General features: G+C 43.2%; 1 protein-coding gene across 3 annotated transcripts in view; it reads right to left on the bottom strand.

The window, feature by feature from the left end:
* The window catches only part of tub.L (TUB bipartite transcription factor L homeolog), a 66,406-nt gene that overhangs the window by 33,021 nt on the left and 14,640 nt on the right, over positions 1-18,745 (bottom strand). Inside the window, exon 1 of one of the 3 annotated variants that reach the window (XM_018257240.2) lies at positions 5,181-5,736. The exons of the other annotated variants lie outside the window; for them this stretch is intronic. Within the exon in view, the coding sequence (XP_018112729.1) occupies positions 5,181-5,218 (38 nt within the window). The 5' untranslated portion in view covers positions 5,219-5,736. Of the gene's footprint in view, positions 1-5,180; positions 5,737-18,745 lie in introns of those variants that run through there. 3 annotated transcript variants of the gene reach the window in all.

Genomic DNA, 18,745 nt, shown 5'->3' with positions numbered 1-18,745 from the left:
AAAAGCATTACAATACGTACATGACTACACCTGTAGCCAATCACAGTATCTGATCACTAACAGCAGCCAATTAGAGCCCACTATGCCGGCATTGAAATAACAGTGCTATTAATAATCTAGATCAGCGATCAGCACAGGGTTAAAATTAATAAGCGCTCACCCCCAGCGAAACTCCATTTTGTGGGAACAGTTTTCTTTAAAGGGGTGGTTCTCGTTTAAGTTAACTTTTAGTATCTCATAATATGGCTAATTCTAAGTAACTTTTCAATTGGGCTTCATTTTTTTTTTATACTTTTTTTAATTATTTGCCTTATTCTTCTGACTCTTACAGCTTTCAAATGGGGGGTCACTGACCCCATCTAAAAAAACAAATGCTCTGTAAGGCTACAAATGTATTGTTATTGCTGCTTTTTATTCCTCATCTTTTTATTCATCTCCTATTCATATTCCAATCAAGGTTGCTAGGGGAAGTTGGACCCTAGCAACCATACTGCTGAAATTGCAAACTGGAGAGCTGCTGAATAAAAAGCTAAATTACGCAAAGACCACAAATAATAAAAAATGAAGACCAATTACAAATTGTCTTAGAATATCCCTCTCTACATCATACTAACAGTTAATTTAAAGGTGAACAACCCCTTTATAAATCAGGTATTGCCCACTTACAGCAGCCTATGAAACACTTCTGGCAGGGAGAGGGACTCTGAGCGTTGGAAAAACAAGGGGAAAAAACCCCCCCAATCTTGTTCCATCCCTTTCTCCATCCTTTTGTGCCAACGTGGAAACAAAATAACCCTCTCCTGCCCACGCAGCAGCTTTGTAAATGTCTCAGTCACGTCAGCAGCTGCAACTCACCCTCCTCATATCATACGTTCATCCATATTTGGCTTTTTTTTTTCATTTTAGGGTCAACTTCCCCTTTACATTTGAAAGAGAGATAACACTGAAGGAAATGTGCAATCGGTGGCCCCAACTGGACTACAACTCCCAGCATTCCATGTGGAATGTCTTTTGTGCATTTACCCAGGAGTCTTTCTGAGACAGTTGAATAAATACAGCTTTCAGCAGCAATGACAGTGACACACAACTATAAACCACTGAGAATAAAGAATAAATAAACATTGGGAAGTTATGCAGAACTTTTTTTCAACAGGCCAAATGTACTTTTTATGGATGAAGTTCCCCTTTAATATTTTTTTTTTCTGTTTCCCTTCTATTCCTCCACTGCTAAACCAATCAATAAAGACTGAAACTTGTTCTATGCAGCAAGAAGCCCCACCCACTGCGCAGGGATTACGCTTTTCCAGCTCCTTGGAAGTGAAGGGGTTAAGATAAAGGGAAAGGCGGCATATTTCAAGGTTTTAGAAATAGAGGAGCTGTCCCTTTAAGCAGCAGACCCTTGAAGCGCCAGGCAGAGGGTGAGGGTTAGGGAGAAATGACGCAAGCTGGGTGACAAGGAGCCCTGGTAACTTATAGCAACCGGCAGCCAATGACAGGGCCCCGAGCCGTTGTGCTGCCATGGAGATCTTAGCTTGGAACCAACAGGCAAAGCTCTCAGTGTGAACAGATAAGAGGACAGGGACCCTATTCATGCAGCTAATACAGAACTACAAGTCCCATCATCCTCAGCCAGTGTAAAAACAGAATCCACTTTATGGAGGAGGTGTAAACCTTGCCCAGGGTTAAAGGGGGGGTGCAGCTGTGCCCAAACTGTATTTACTTTTTATTCTTCTGCAAGGATTCAGTTAGGTGCATGCAGCAGACTGTACTGCTTTCAGTGCCGCCATGCAGCTAAATACTCATCTGGATGCAGGAAATTCAATGTTTCCAACCCAAAAAAAAAAGGACTGGTACCGCATCCATTAAATACAGGCCAGATATCGATTCCTCAGCCTACCCGCTTACTTAGCAAATTTAATCCGAGGCGTTCCGCAGACTGCAGTGATTTATGTGCAGCCACGCAGCAGGAATGTAAATTAATTACTAAACTGTCTGCGGCCCATTTGATTGGCAAAGGTGAAGTGAGTCCCGGGGCCAATCGTCTGGCCCTTTAAACGCTGACACATATAATTGCATTTCGCATTTGCCACAAAGTGAGGTTTCATGTATTTTACCCCCTGGCAATGCTGCATCATATGACTCTATTCTGGGTCTACTTGAGGCTAATACAAAGTGTGGGATATTGAAATTGCTCATTATTTGGGCCTCATGGGGCCCCTATACCTCCGGGCCCCTCCTGCAACTGCTTCCTCTGTAGTAACTCCCCTGAACACCCCCTTTTTTTAACGTTAAAATATTGGGGGAACAATGATTTCAGCCACCTCTCAGAATCGGATGTTATTAACACAAACACACTGGACGGCACCAGTTTTTTGTATTTTGTTCTGATGGATTTGTGTCATTCTGAAATGATACCCCAAATTTACTAAACCAGAGCCGGGACCCCCATTGAATGTCAAAAAGTCGGAAAACGCTGTATTTACAAAACAGTTTTTGGAATTTAGAGGGGTGGTTCACTTTTAAGCTAGGTATGTTATAGAATGGCCAATTCTAAACAACTTTTCAATTGGTCTTCATTGTTTCTTTTTTTTACAGTTTTTTTCATTATTAGCCTTCTTCTGACTCTTTCCAGCTTTCAAATAGGGGTCACTGACCCCATCTAAAAAACAAATGCTGAAAGGCACCAAATGTATTGTTATTGCTTTTTTTTATTCCTCCTATTTCTATTCAGGCCTCTCCTATTCATATTCCAGTCTCTAATTTAAATCAATGTATGGTTGCTAGGGTCATTTGGATCTTAGCAACCAGATTGCTGAAATTGCAAATTGTAGAGTACCTTACTTCTTACCTTACTGTCTCCATCTTGTCCTACTGTCTCCATCTTGCCCAACTGTCTCCATCTTGTCCTACTGTCTCCATCTTCTCCTACTGTCTCCATCTTCTCCTACTGTCTCCCTCTTGCCCTACTGTCTCCATCATGTCCTACTGTCTCCATCATGTCCTACTGTCTCCATCTTGCCCTACTGTCTTCATTCCTCCCTACTGTCTCCATCTTGCCCTACTGTCTCCATCTTGCCCTACTGTCTCCATCTTGTCCTACTGTCTCCATCTTGTCCTACTGTCTCCATCTTGCCCTACTGTCTCCATCTTGTCATACTGTCTCCATCTTGTCCTACTGTCTCCATCTTGCCCTACTGTCTCCATCTTGCCCTACTGTCTCCATCTTGTCCTACTGTCTCCATCATGTGCTACTGTCTCCATCTTGTCCTACTGTCTCCATCTTGCCCAACCGTCTCCATATTGCCCTACTGTCTCCATCTTGTCCTACTGTCTCCATCTCCTCCTACTATTGTCCTATTACTGTCTTCCCATTATTTGTATTCTCTTCTGCTAGTTCCCCTTCACTATAAATAAGTCAAGATCTCAAGAAATTATTATCACGCAATTGTTATCACAATAACAATTTGAAAATGCAAATTATGGTTAGCTCATAACAAGGTTACAGATATATAGAAACATTGGGGTGTCACCCTGTTATAGTTCCAGGGGTACCCAGGGTACAAATAAACACTCACCCCAAATCCCCCCCTAACTGACCTTCAGACTGGGCCCCCTTAGCTCATAACAAGGTTACAGATATATAGAAACATTGGGGTGTCACCCTGTTATAGTTCCAGGGGTACCCAGGGTACAAATAAACACTCACCCCAAATCTCCCCCTAACTGACCTTCAGACTAGGCCCCCTTAGCTCATAACAAGGTTACAGATATATAGAAACATTGGGGTGTCACCCTGCTATAGTTCCAGGGGTACCCAGTGCACAAATAAACACTCACCCCAAATCTCCCCCTAACTGTCCTTCAGACTGGGCCCCCTTAGCTCATAACAAGGTTACAGATATATAGAAATATTGGGGTGTCACTCTGCTATAGTTCCAGGGGTACCCAGGGTACAAATAAACCCTCACCCCAAATCTCCCCAAACTGAGCTTCAGACTGGGCCCCCTTAGCTCATAACAAGGTTACAGATATATAGAAACATTGGGGTGTCACCCTGCTATAGTTCCAGGGGTACCCAGGGTACAAATAAACCCTCACCCCAAATCTCCCCAAACTGAGCTTCAGACTGGGCCCCCTTAGCTCATAACAAGGTTACAGATATATAGAAACATTGGGGTGTCACCCTGCTATAGTTCCAGGGGTACCCAGGACACAAATAAACACTCACCCCAAATCTCCCCCTAACTGACCTTCAGGCTGGGCCCCCTTAGCTCATAACAAGGTTACAGATATATAGAAATATTGGGGTGTCACTCTGCTATAGTTCCAGGGGTACCCAGGGTACAAATAAACCCTCACCCCAAATCTCCCCAAACTGAGCTTCAGACTGGGCCCCCTTAGCTCATAACAAGGTTACAGATATATAGAAACATTGGGGTAACAGTCACCCTGCTGTAGTTACAGGGGTACCCAGGGTACAAATAAACACTCACCCCAAATCTCCCCCTAACTGTCCTTCAGACTGGGCCCCCTTAGCTCATAACAAGGTTACAGATATATAGAAATATTGGGGTGTCACTCTGCTATAGTTCCAGGGGTACCCAGGGTACAAATAAACCCTCACCCCAAATCTCCCCAAACTGAGCTTCAGACTGGGCCCCCTTAGCTCATAACAAGGTTACAGATATATAGAAACATTGGGGTAACAGTCACCCTGCTGTAGTTCCAGGGGTACCCAGGGTACAAATAAACACTCACCCCAAATCTCCCCCTAACTGTCCTTCAGACTGGGCCCCTTAGCTCATAACAAGGTTACAGATATATAGAAATATTGGGGTGTCACTCTGCTATAGTTCCAGGGGTACCCAGGGTACAAATAAACCCTCACCCCAAATCTCCCCAAACTGAGCTTCAGACTGGGCCCCCTTAGCTCATAACAAGGTTACAGATATATAGAAACATTGGGGTGTCACCCTGCTATAGTTCCAGGGGTACCCAGGACACAAATAAACACTCACCCCAAATCTCCCCCTAACTGACCTTCAGGCTGGGCCCCCTTAGATCGTAACAAGGTTACAGACGTATAGAAGTATTGGGGTCACCCTGCTATAGAAGTGTTCCCAGGGCAGACCTGTAGTAATTTGGGAGGTTCTGCTTTAGGGCAACGTGTTCTCATTTACCTGTAAGGGATCCAGTCTGACTGGTGCCTAGAAGTCATTGTTCCCCAAAACCAGAGGTTGCTCCTCAGTAGGAAGGACCCCGAGACAAGAAGTGTTCAGACCCCATGCAGACATTTGGGATCTAGTCAGCAGCATCCTCTGGAAGGCAGGGAGCGCCCAGGCTCACCAACGAGGGTGAGAATTAGAGATGTGGGGGTCCTGGGATTGAAATGAGGGGGGACTACCCCAGCAGTGCACTCATCCTCTCTGTACCCCAGTTCTGCTGATAGCCATAGAAGGGGACGGTGGAGAGCAGGGTGCATTTGTCTGGCAGTTGCTGCTTTAGGATCTCGTTGCCCAGATGGAGCCCTCCTGCAGCCGCTCAGCACATTCCAGTTGCACCATGGAGCCCCCACATTGTTCCTCTTGTTGATAGTGATGATGCCAAGAGCAGCCCCCGGACCCCTGCAGCCTCAGCATCTGAAGGCAACGAGTGGCCAGTGTTCATTTAATATCCATCTCTCTCCCTGCACCGCCGCTCCATGCTCCAGCCTCCAGCTCCACATCAGCAGCCGAAATGGCACAGCCCCCTGTGATCTCATCTGCCAGTCACCGGGCTGCACACAAAACCCGAGCCGGACCACTCAAGCGACCAGGCTCATTACTGCCGACAGCACAAGGAAACATTATACACAGGGATTACTTGCCCTTTAACCATCTCAATGTCAGGGGCATCCTCAAAGCACAGGGTTCAATGTATCACAGGAAAGCTTCCTCTCCTTATACTGCCCCTTCCCTTCTTCAGTAACCTGTGACACTATCCACAGGAGCTAGCAATCTATGTCAGGGATTTATCATATGTGGCCCATCAATCATTGTCGGACTACAATTCCCAGCATGCTTTGCCAGCCTTCAGTTGATGAGTATAACAGGGGTGTAACTAGAGTCTTCTAGGTTCCTTTCTGATAGAATTCATTCACAATCCTAGTTTCCATGGATACAGGCTCCTCTTAAGCCGTTGATAATTGGGGTTCAGGGAGGACGGCTGCTAATTATTGTTTCACTCATTGGAGACTTCAAAGGAGCGTGCGCTTGTTATTTTATATTGTAGAAATGCGGAAGCGAGGAATCTGGAACCTGGGCAAGGGGGCTGACACTCACTGAGACGGGAGGATACAGAACAAAAATCATAATTATTCTTTTCTGGTTGTTGGGGTCACTGACCCCGCAACTCTACACTTGTAGAAATGCGGAATCGAGGAATCTGGAGCTTGGGCAGGGGGCTGACACTCACTGAGACGGGAAGATACAGAAACAAAAATCATAATTGATTTGGTTCTTTTCTGGTTGTTGGGGGTCACTGACCCCGTGACTCTACACTTGTGGAAATGCGGAATCGAGGAATCTGGAGCTTGGGCAGGGGGCTGACACTCACTGAGACAGGAGGATACAGAACAAAAATCATAATTATTCTTTTCTGGTTGTTGGGGTCACTGACCCTGCGACTCTACACTTGTAGAACTGCGGAAGCGAGGAATCTGGAACCTGGGCAAGGGGGCTGACAGTCACTGAGACGGGAAGATACAGAAACAAAAATCATAATTGATTTGGTTCTTTTCTGGTTGTTGGGGGTCACTGACCCCGTGACTCTACACTTGTAGAACTGCGGAAGCGAGGAATCTGGAACCTGGGCAAGGGGGCTGACAGTCACTGAGACGGGAAGATACAGAAACAAAAATCATAATTGATTTGGTTCTTTTCTGGTTGTTGGGGGTCACTGACCCCGTGACTCTACACAGAGCTTTCTCATTTTTCTCCACCAAAACCGCTGCCCTGTGTCTCCTCTTAGTATTTCCTCGGAATCATCTAAACATGGCTCCGCCTCCAGCACCCGCTGCACTTGCACCCAGTCCAAACTGATTGTAGGGTGGGGCAGGAGGGCTTCACAATAGCCCCTGGGGTGAATGTAGCTAAAGGACAAGTTATATCCTACATTTCAACCTCCACAATAGAACTGGCTCAGCACTAAACTGAACCTAACCCCTAATTTGTGTATTCCACTGGCTTCTGATACGTTCAGGAGTCGGAACCAACAGTGCAGAGACTATAAACAGAGAGCCTCATTCTACTTTCCGGTGTAAGCGGTGCTGACGTCTTGCCCTTGGATTGAATATTTATGAAAGTAATACTTTTCAGGCTCCAGAAGCAATTTTCATATCTCTACTCATCGCCAGTTCTAACTGTCAGCGCAGCAGCCGGAGAAGGGCCCGACATTGATTTCCTGTGTCCTTTTATCTCACTCGGCCATGGATTTATCTCACTGTCATTTTCTATTCTTTAATCAACTCAGCCGCTATCCCTTTAATAATGACCTCCTATGCTGCAGCCTAGGCCGATTTCTAAGCAGCCATGCAACCTGCACCTGAAATGGCAATCAGTTAGCAGGGGGAGGGGTAGAGACACACTAAACACCAGCTGCAGCCTCTCTGATGTTTTTCCTCTACCTATGGCATGGCGTTGGTTAATATTTCTCAGAGTTTATTACACAGAAGCAGCAATTGCAGGTTCAGCAACTGTCACACTGTGAAGCCCTGACACTCACTGGGATTCTCACTGGGAAAGAGATCAGCCATTTATATCCCTCTGTAATTCCCACTGTGACCCAACACATCCTTAGGGCCACAAAATAGACTTGATAAGGGCCAGTGGCATAACTAGATGTTACTGGGCCACCACAGCAAATTTATTTTAGGGCCCCCAAAATATCCAGAGGTTGTCCTGTTTTACCAATATATATTGAAAATGCTCATTAAGTAGGGCCTCATGGGGCCCCTAAACCTCCTGGGCCCCCCTGCAGCTGCAGGGTCTGCTTCCTCTGTAGTTACGCCCCTGATAAGGGCCCCAACAGCCTCACATGGATTCACATTGATATAGATAAGAATTCTGATCCCCACACTGCTGAGCAATTCCCTTCATTTACACTGATCTCATTAATTACACTGACCCATAATGAACTGACCAGGATCTACCTAGTGCTGCCAATCCCTATGAGAGCAGACAGTAACCCTTCCAACACTTTCCTCTTGTCTCTATATATTAGGTACCTATCTAGTGTTACCAATCCCTATTTCTGTAGGGAAATGAGAGAGAGCAGACAGTAACCCTTCCAACACTTTCCTCTTGTCTCTATATATTAGGTACCTATCTAGTGTTACCAATCCCTATTTCTGTAGGGAAATGAGAGAGAGCAGACAGTAACCCTTCCAACACTTTCCTCTTGTCTCTATATATTAGGTACCTATCTAGTGTTACCAATCCCTATTTCTGTAGGGAAATGAGAGAGAGCAGACAGTAACCCTTCCAACACTTTCCTCTTGTCTCTATATATTAGGTACCTATCTAGTGTTACCAATCCCTATTTCTGTAGGGAAATGAGAGAGAGCAGACAGTAACCCTTCCAACACTTTCCTCTTGTCTCTATATATTAGGTACCTATCTAGTGTTACTAATCCCTATTTCTGTAGGGAAATGAGAGAGAGCAGACAGTAACCCTTCCAACACTTTCCTCTTGTCTCTATATATTAGGTACCTATCTAGTGCTACCAATCCCTATTTCTGTAGGGAAATGAGAGAGAGCAGACAGTAACCCTTCCAACACTTTCCTCTTGTCTCTATATATTAGGTACCTATCTAGTGTTACCAATCCCTATTTCTGTAGGGAAATGAGAGCAGACAGTAACCCTTCCAACACTTTCCTCATCTCTATATATTAGGTACCTATCTAGTGTTACCAATCCCTATTTCTGTAGGGAAATGAGAGAGAGCAGACAGTAACCCTTCCAACACTTTCCTCTTGTCTCTATATATTAGGTACCTATCTAGTACTACCAATCCCTATTTCTGTAGGGAAATGAGAGAGAGCAGACAGTAACCCTTCCAACACTTTCCTCTTGTCTCTATATATTAGGTACCTATCTAGTGTTACCAATCCCTATTTCTGTAGGGAAATGAGAGAGAGCAGACAGTAACCCTTCCAACACTTTCCTCTTGTCTCTATATATTAGGTACCTATCTAGTGTTACCAATCCCTATTTCTGTAGGGAAATGAGAGAAAGCAGACAGTAACCCTTCCAACACTTTCCTCTTGTCTCTATATATTAGGTACCTATCTAGTGTTACCAATCCCTATTTCTGTAGGGAAATGAGAGAGAGCAGACAGTAACCCTTCCAACACTTTCCTCTTGTCTCTGTATATTAGGTACCTATCTAGTGCTACCAATCCCTATTTCTGTAGGGAAATGAGAGAGAGCAGACAGTAACCCTTCCAACACTTTCCTCTTGTCTCTATATATTAGGTACCTATCTAGTGTTACCAATCCCTATTTCTGTAGGGAAATGAGAGAGAGCAGACAGTAACCCTTCCAACACTTTCCTCTTGTCTCTATATATTAGGTACCTATCTAGTGCTACCAATCCCTATTTTTCAGTTTGGGTTGTTCAGTGTATGTGTTTGTATTTTCTCCTTGGACCTGGAATGGATTTAGTCGCACTCTCTCTCCCAGTGCAAGAGCAGGAATGTCCAATAGGAAAGTTAACGAGTGAAAATGAAAGATAAGGATTTCTGGGGTTTATTGGCCACAGTGGGACAAACAGGGGGACAATTTAGATTCAATACTTGAGAAGGGGCGGGGCCAAATATCATGGGGGTTTATGTGGCTTTTGTTATATCCATGGAGAGAAATCTCTAACACAAAAAAACTCACTTAAGCCGTGAAAGAAGGGAGACGTTAAATAAGCGATGGAGGGATAAAAGGGGTTATGTACTTGGCGTGTCGCCATGGCTACCAAGCGGGTCCTCACTTCCTTCTCCCCGGCAACGGCCGGCAGACAATTCAGCCACAAATACCTAATGATTAAGCGCAGAGCCCTGCCGACGGCCCTCGCAGGCTTTTAATAAGCTGTTGATTTTCTTTCCCATTGTCTGATTTCATGGCGGAGAGATAATGGCCGATTGGCCGGAGGTAAGTGGTCGCTAATCAAATCTCAAGATGGGGCTGACGCAAGGGGCTGCGTGTGGGGGATACAGGTCCTTAAAATGGGATTTCTTCAAGCATTTAACCATTGATGGGGTGCCACAGGTCCCATTAAAGGGGAACTATAACCCTTTGTGTTCAACATGGCTTCAATAAATGTCAAGCTTGTGTTTTAGCGAGACAAGATTTATGGATTTTGCTCCTTCGTGCAGAACAGTGAGGTTGAAAGTACTTTCTTTTAGATCCACTTGCACCTCCCTGGTTCTTTAGAGCTTCTGTGGGGGGAGGGAGAAGGCAGTTAAAGGGCATGTAAAGGCAAAAAAATAAAATCCCATTTTTACTTTCTTTAATGAAAAAGAAACTTATGTCCACTATTGAATAATAAACAATGTGTACCGTTTTTATAAGAAACCTGACTGTATGCAGTGAAATTGTCCCTTAATTTACTGCTGTGGATAGGAATTGTCAGACGGTCCCTAACTGCTCTGCAGGGAAACAATCCTACTTATGAACAGCAGGGGGAGCCCCCGCCTTACTTCCCAGCCATGCAGAACTCAAGCAGCTTTGTTTGTTTCCCTGTAGAGCAGTTGGCGACTGTGTAGAGATTTGTATTGGATTTTATTGTTGCCTTTACATCCCCTTTACTGTTTCCAACTCCAGCTGCAGGGACAAAGATCATGGAGCCAGATTTAAACAGATAAACTGGGATTCTATTTGGAGGATTATTTTGCTGCAGCCACTGGTTCTGCAGAGTTGGAGAAAGTCTGTATTAAACAATACAAAAACTATAATATCCACATTAGATTACATGACAACACAGGACCCAGTGCAGTCTGTATATTCTGATTATTAATCATTAATTGTTCTATCGGCTTCTGGCAGATATTATTTGACTTGTGCTGTTTTGATCATTTATGATGATCCCTAAGCAGCTCAGATCACACTGAGCATGTGCACAGTCTTGGTCTTGCAAAGATGTATAACAAAGTTACAGGATGGTGACCCCCTGTGGCCAACTTTGAAAGCATAAATCATTTGTTTGATTAGGCTTGTGGTACAGTAAGTTCATGTTTATGTTTAGTATACAAAATACAGCATTTTTAGCCTTATGATATTTTAGATTTTACTTCCCCTTTAATCTGTTTTATAGTTGCTGTTTAACCTTCCCTGAATGATAAACTCCTCCTTATCTGTAAGCTGGAAACACAGGCAGCAATGAAGGGAAAGGAGTGACTAATTTGTACAAAGCGCTTTATCTCTCCAAAGGGGGTACAATGAGAATGTTATAGGGGTACAATAACCATTGGGTTATCCTGAGGCTCAGACAGATTCAAAGGCCTGAGTTGTGGACCAAAGGGTTGGAGTTAAAGAGAAATTAACAAAGCCAAAATTATAAGTTTGTAGTCCTATTTATAATGTTATCTATATCCATATTTATATTAGGGATACACAGAATCCCTAATTTGCATATGCAAATTAGGATTCGGATTCGGTTCCGTATTCCGATGAATCTTTCGCAAAGGATTCGGGGGTTCGGCCAAACCCAAAATAGTGGATTCGGTGCATCCCTAATTTATATCCCCCTAACCTAACTGCCCCCCGGAATGAGCAGCAGAAAGAACAGCGCGGCCAAGCGTGACTGAAACGCCGAAATTACACCTTGAACAACTGGACCGGAATGATTTCCCCCTTTTTAAAAGAAGAAATAATCTGCCTCCCCCCGGGGTGGGGAAGTGCCGCCTGATTCCATGAGTCACATCATTCCTTATGGATCACCGGCTCTGACATCGTCTGGGGAAAACGCTCCGATGTGTTAACTCCGTCTAACACCAACTCGCTCCACTTTCTAAAATGAGCAATTCCCGCCCCTCTCCTGCCATTCATGGGAACAGTGGGAGCTGGTAACCCTTTGGGTGCTGTACAGGAACTATATGCACAATTAAAGGAGTTGTTCACCTTTAAATTAACTGTTAGTATGACGTAGAGAGGGATATTCTGAGACTATTTGTAATTGGTTTTCATTTTTTATTATTTGTGGTTTTTGACTTATTTAGCTTTTTATTCGGCAGCTCTCCAGTTTGCAGTGTCAGCCATTTGGTTGCTAGGGAACAAATTCCCCTAGCAACCCTGCACTGATTTGAATAAGAGACTGGAATATGAATAGGAGAGGCCTGAATAGAAAGATGAGGAATAAAAAGTAGCAATAACAATACGTGTGTAGCCTTACAGAGCATTTGTTTTTTAGATGGGGTCAGTGACCCCTATTTGAAAGCTGGTCAGACGACCAAAAAAAAAACTATAAAAATAAATAATTAAGGCCAATTGAAAAGTTGCTTAGAATTAGGAATAATAATAGTTAACTTAAAGGGGTTGTTCACCTTCCAAACACTTTTTTCAAATTCAGTTGTTTTTAGATTGTTCCCCAGAAATAAAGTTTTTTTTTTTAATCACTTTCCATTAGTTATTTTTTACAACTAAATATCAATTTAGATCAGTTTACAGGGTCGACGACCCCTTTTCCCAGAGCTGCTTCAGAAGGTGAAACATAAAACTTTACACTTCAATATTAGAAAATAGAAAGTCATTCGAAAAAGTCGTTATTTCTGGTGACCTTTAAAGCCTTTAAGTCATTTATATGAGGCACATTCCCTGATTCAGTTATACCATGTGACATGATTATGCATCAGTCCAGGCACCCATGGAGCTTACAATCTAGGGTTCCTAACAAACCACGCTGTATATTAGGAAAGTGGGAGAGACACAGAAATGGGGAAAAAAAATACAAAATCATTGACAATTGCTCCCTGCCTGGAATCGAACCCAGGACCCAGCGCTGCATTAGAGGGTGTAAAAAGATGTTCAAAGAGAGCGTCAGACAGTCAATAAAGGAAAGAGACATGTTCCCTGTTAATAAGAGAGATGTTCCCTATCCCAATGGACAAGGAATGTTCTGTTCCCGTCAGCGTGGGACTAATGAGAACTGACACGGGGCTGGTTGGCCCAAACGAGGGGCTCAGTAGCCGACCAGAGAGAACAGAGACTCCCAGACAGAGATCAATATATTCACTCTGAGCTCGGGAACTGTTTAACCCCCAATAATTATTAGATGGAGGATGGGAGACTTCATGTATATGTCTGGCACTGAACCCCGAGAAAATAGATAATGACCATTGCATTAACCCCAGACATGCCGGAAAGATCACTGCAGAAAAGTCACATTACATTAACCCAACTGTAACATTGAATTAACCCCAGGCATGCCATAAAGATCACTGCAGAAAAGTCACATTACATTAACCCAACTGTAACATTGAATTAACCCCAGACATGCCAGAAAGATTACTGCAGAAAATGCACATTGCATTAACCCAACTGTAACATTGAATTAACCCCAGACATGCCAGAAAGATTACTGCAGAAAATGCACATTGCATTAACCCAACTGTAACATTGAATTAACCCCAGGCATGCCATAAAGATCACTGCAGAAAAGTCACATTACCCCAACTGTAACATTGAATTAACCCCAGACATGCAAGAAAGATCACTGCAGAAACTGCACATTACATTAACCCAACTGTAACATTGAATTAACCCCAGACATGCCAGAAAGATCACTACAGAAAAATCAGATTACATTAACCCAACTGTACCAATGAATTAACCCCAGACATGCCAGTAAGATCACTGCAGAAAAGTCACATTACATTAACCCAACAGTAACATTGAATTAACCCCAGGCATGCCAGAAAGATCACTGCAGAAAAGTCACATTACATTAACCCAACTGTAACATTGAATTAACCCCAGGCATGCCAGTAAGATCACTGCAGAAAAGTCCCATTACATTAACCCAACTGTAACATTGAATTAACCCCAGACATGCCAGTAAGATCACTACAGAAAAGTCACATTACATTAACCCAACTGTAACATTGAATTAACCCCAGGCATGCCAGTAAGATCACTGCAGAAAAGTCCCATTACATTAACCCAACTGTAACATTGAATTAACCCCAGACATGCCAGTAAGATCACTACAGAAAAGTCACATTACATTAACCAAACTGTAACATTGAATTAACCCCAGACATGCCAGAAAGATCACTGCAGAAAAGTCCCATTACATTAACCCAACTGTAACATTGAATTAACCCCAGACATGCCAGTAAGATCACTACAGAAAAGTCACATTACATTAACCCAACTGTAACATTGAATTAACCCCAGGCATGCCAGTAAAATCACTGCAGAAAAGTCACATTACATTAACCCAACTGTAACATTGAATTAACCTCAGGCATCCCAGAAAGATCACATTACATTAACCCAACTGTATCACTGAATTAACCCCAGACATGCCAGTAAGATCACTGCAGAAAATGAATACTACATTAACCCAACTGTAACATTGAATTAACCCCAGACATGCCAGTAAGATAATGAAGTACAGCTTTAAGTACAATAAAGCTCCAGCTCCTGTATATCCTCCATACACATATTTATATATAAACCTATTTAGCATCTCAGTTGAGTCATTGTCCATGGAGTGTTTATGGCGACAGAGATAAGACGGGAGGAAAAACCTATTTTCATTTCCAGGGGCAGATTATTATGGGCTGCAGCGGAACTGATAATAAAGAGGCTGTCGCCTGGCCCAGGAGGAGATTGGAAGGACCCAGTTCTCTGCTCATATCAACATTTGGGAGGTAAGTGTTTCTGGTTTCAGTGCAAAAGCTTTGGACCTCCCAGAATTACAACCCCCAGTGGCCCTTTCTACCCACAATGCATTGCACTTGCATCAGTAACAACAAGCTGCAAATACTGTGGGGTCCCCATAGCAGAGAGCGACACAAAATGTTTCCACACACGGGGGCAAGATCACGAAATCTACGCAAATAATTTTCTCCAAGGATTTGTCCTGTAGCTACAAAGGTAAAAGCCACAATGTTCAACCAATGGCGGAATCTGTACAGAGAAGAACAGCGCCATCATGTGGCTGATCCACTACGTGTATAAATATATATATATCACTGTCCCAAATAAGTCACTCATAGGTCTTATCCAAGGAGAAAAAATGGTGCTTATTCAGCAAATAACTGCTGCAAGTTTTCAAGTTTAAATATATATATATATATAGATATAAATGGAAGGAAAGTGGATCATCCCAGCAGCTAAGTTGTTACTTTAACATATAAACTGTACTGTCTAAGGCAGGGGTCCCCAACCTTTTTTTACCCGTGAGCCACATACAAATATAAAAAGAGTTGGGGAGCAACACAAGCATGAAAAAGTACCTTGGGGTGCAAAATAAGGGCTGTGATTGATTGGTTATTTGGTAGCCCCTATATGGACTGGCAGCCTACAGGAGGCTCTATTTGACACTAAACTTAGTTTTTATGCAATCAAAATTTTCAAGCTTGGAATTCAAAAATAAGCACCTGCTTTGAGGACCCTGAGAGCAACATCTAGGGGGTTGGAGAGCAACATGTTACTCACGAGCTACTGGTTGGGGATCCCTGGTCTAAGGGAATCAATATGGCACCTCCTCCTCCCATATGTATAAATACAAATATACAGAGAAGGAATGTTCTGGGCACACAATAAGCTATACCCTTATACTGTACTGTCTAAGGGAATCAATATGGCACCTCCTCCTCCCATATGTATAAATACAAATATACAGAGAAGGAATGTTCTGGGCACACAATAAGCTATACCCTCATACTGTACTGTCTAAGGGAATCAATATGGCACCTCCCTCCTCTCATATGTATAAATACAAATATACAGAGAAGGAATGTTCTGGGCACACAATAAGCTATACCCTCATACTGTACTGTCTAAGGGAATCAATATGGCACCTCCTCCTCCCATATGTATAAATACAAATATACAGAGAAGGAATGTTCTGGGCACACAATAAGCTATACCCTCATACTGTACTGTCTAAGGGAATCAATATGGCACCTCCTCCTCCCATATGTATAAATACAAATATACAGAGAAGGAATGTTCTGGGCACACAATAAGCTATACCCTCATACTGTACTGTCTAAGGGAATCAATATGGCACCTCCCAGCAAGCAAGAGGGGTGAACTAATGGGGTGCTAGACCCATAAAACTGTCCCACTGCACCCCTTAGTTATAACGTGCATAACCAAATTTAAAATGGCCAACAAAAATATTTCTCCATTGAACCTCTGCCATAAGGATTGGGCGTCACTAGGTGGTGCCAGAACTCTAGTGCGGCTCATCCTTTCAGCAGCGGTTTCTATAGTAACGGGTTGATATTCCATGCCCATAACGCTCCGATGGTCTCAAATGACGCATTAAGAGACACAACTGCCCCGCTTCTGTCGCTATAAAGAAAAACAGCAATTACTGTGCGTGATTCAGTGTCGGCAGATGAACCGGCAGTTCTCCATCATGAAATCACCAGCCAGATATTATAGGGAAGAAGCTGAGACTGTGTGGAGGTGTCACTGCTGTGGGTGTTGCAGAATAAAAATGTTCAGTTGCATTTGCTGAATTAATGGGGAATCTGGTGCCAGCGACTTTCAGTTGGTCTTCTTTCTGTTCTGTGTCAGGGAAAGGGTCTCTAGCTCCCTAACTGCACTGCTTGTGAGACTATTTGCTTTATCTACACATACACAGGGTTACACATGTATGACACACTATTGGGGGTCCCCTATACAGGGCCCCCAAACACAGGTCATCCCCTTAATAAAAGCAGCGTTGTCAATAGATATTCCCAACACCATCTACATACGTCTCTATACCTATAATATATTTACCTGAACTTCTCCTGTTTCCTGACAAATTCTTTCATCGTTCTACAGGGAAGTGAATCTCAGGACAAAATGAGATCAAAATGAACTTTGGAGCGTAGGGGAGTTTGTTTGCAGATTGACAGTCACTGCCAGAAAGTTACAGATCCCTGAGATTCCAAATATTTTAGGAGGAGCGGAAGGTGATGTCACAATGAGGGGTGAATGTACTAAGGGAACCTGAACTCAGCTTGGCAATGAGTTATATCTGTATAACAGAACATCCTATCTGATCCCCATTGTAAGCAGCAGTCCTGTCCTGCTTTATGGCAGCTGAGATTCTAGCTATCTGTATAACAGAACATTGTGTCCCAGTGGCTGCACAGATCCTATCTGATCCCCATTGTAAGCAGCAGTCCTGTCCTGCTTTATGGCAGCTGAGATTCTAGCTATCTGTATAACAGAACATTCTGTCCCAGTGGCTGCACAGATCCTATCTGATCCCCATTGTAAGCAGCAGTCCTGCCCTGCTTTATGGCAGCTGAGATTCTAGCTATCTGTATAACAGAACATTCTGTCCCAGTGGCTGCACAGATCCTATCTGATCCCCATTGTAAGCAGCAGTCCTGTCCTGCTTTATGGCAGCTGAGATTCTAGCTATCTGTATAACAGAACATTCTGTCCCAGTGGCTGCACAGATCCTATCTGATCCCCATTGTAAGCAGCAGTCCTGTCCTGCTTTATGGCAGCTGAGATTCTAGCTATCTGTATAACAGAACATTCTGTCCCAGTGGCTGCACAGATCCTATCTGATCCCCATTGTAAGCAGCAGTCCTGTCCTGCTTTATGGCAGCTGAGATTCTAGCTATCTGTATAACAGAACATTCTGTCCCAGTGGCTGCACAGATCCTATCTGATCCCCATTGTAAGCAGCAGTCCTGTCCTGCTTTATGGCAGCTGAGATTCTAGCTATCTGTATAACACAGTAGCAAAAGGCATGAATGCTATTTAATGAACTAATATAATTATCAGGGAACTACTTGGCACTAATTGGAAGCATGTAAAAATATAACAAAGATATTTAGAAATGGATATTTTGGGATAATAACATATTATTATTCCATCTAAACACATATAATATATATAATACTGTAATATCTCACAACAGTCCCGTGTGCAGCTCTGACCCATTCAGGGGAAAGAGAAAGTTGATCTCACTTTATACTCAAAGCAGAAAAAGCAGAATGAATTTTCAACTGAATTTTATTGGGTCAGTCATTCGGTGGTGCAACCAAAAAACCACAAGTGAATTCATATTTATTTCATTTTGTTTCCACCTCCAGTTGTGAGGTATATTGTATATATTATACGTGAGCATATAGTTATGCCCCTTTTCTCCTAGCACGATATGAAGTTATAAAAATGGTTATTTGTCTGCAGTTAATTGAGCTTCCTGAATTGTATTTTGTTTTAGCAACACAAACCACAACAGGGGCCAGAGCTCTCATAAAGAGTTATAAATAGAGCCAACTACCTGGAGATCCTCAGCTGAACAGTGGTAGGAAAGTCATAGAGTAGGTATAGTACGGCAAGATAGAAACAGTAGAGGAAGATAATGGCATATGGTTAATATGTAGACACTACAGTAGGACAAGATGGAGACAGTAGGGCAAGATGGAGACAGTAGGGCAAGATGGAGACAGTAGGACAAGATGGAGAAAGTAGAGCAAGATGGAGACAGTAGGACAAGATGGAGAAAGTAGAGCAAGATGGAGACAGTAG

This window comes from Xenopus laevis, chromosome 4L (assembly GCF_017654675.1).
Source record: "Xenopus laevis strain J_2021 chromosome 4L, Xenopus_laevis_v10.1, whole genome shotgun sequence".
NCBI lineage: Eukaryota > Metazoa > Chordata > Amphibia > Anura > Pipidae > Xenopus > Xenopus laevis.
Note: the sequence above shows the minus strand (reverse complement) of the source record. Positions and strands in the feature narration are given on the sequence as shown.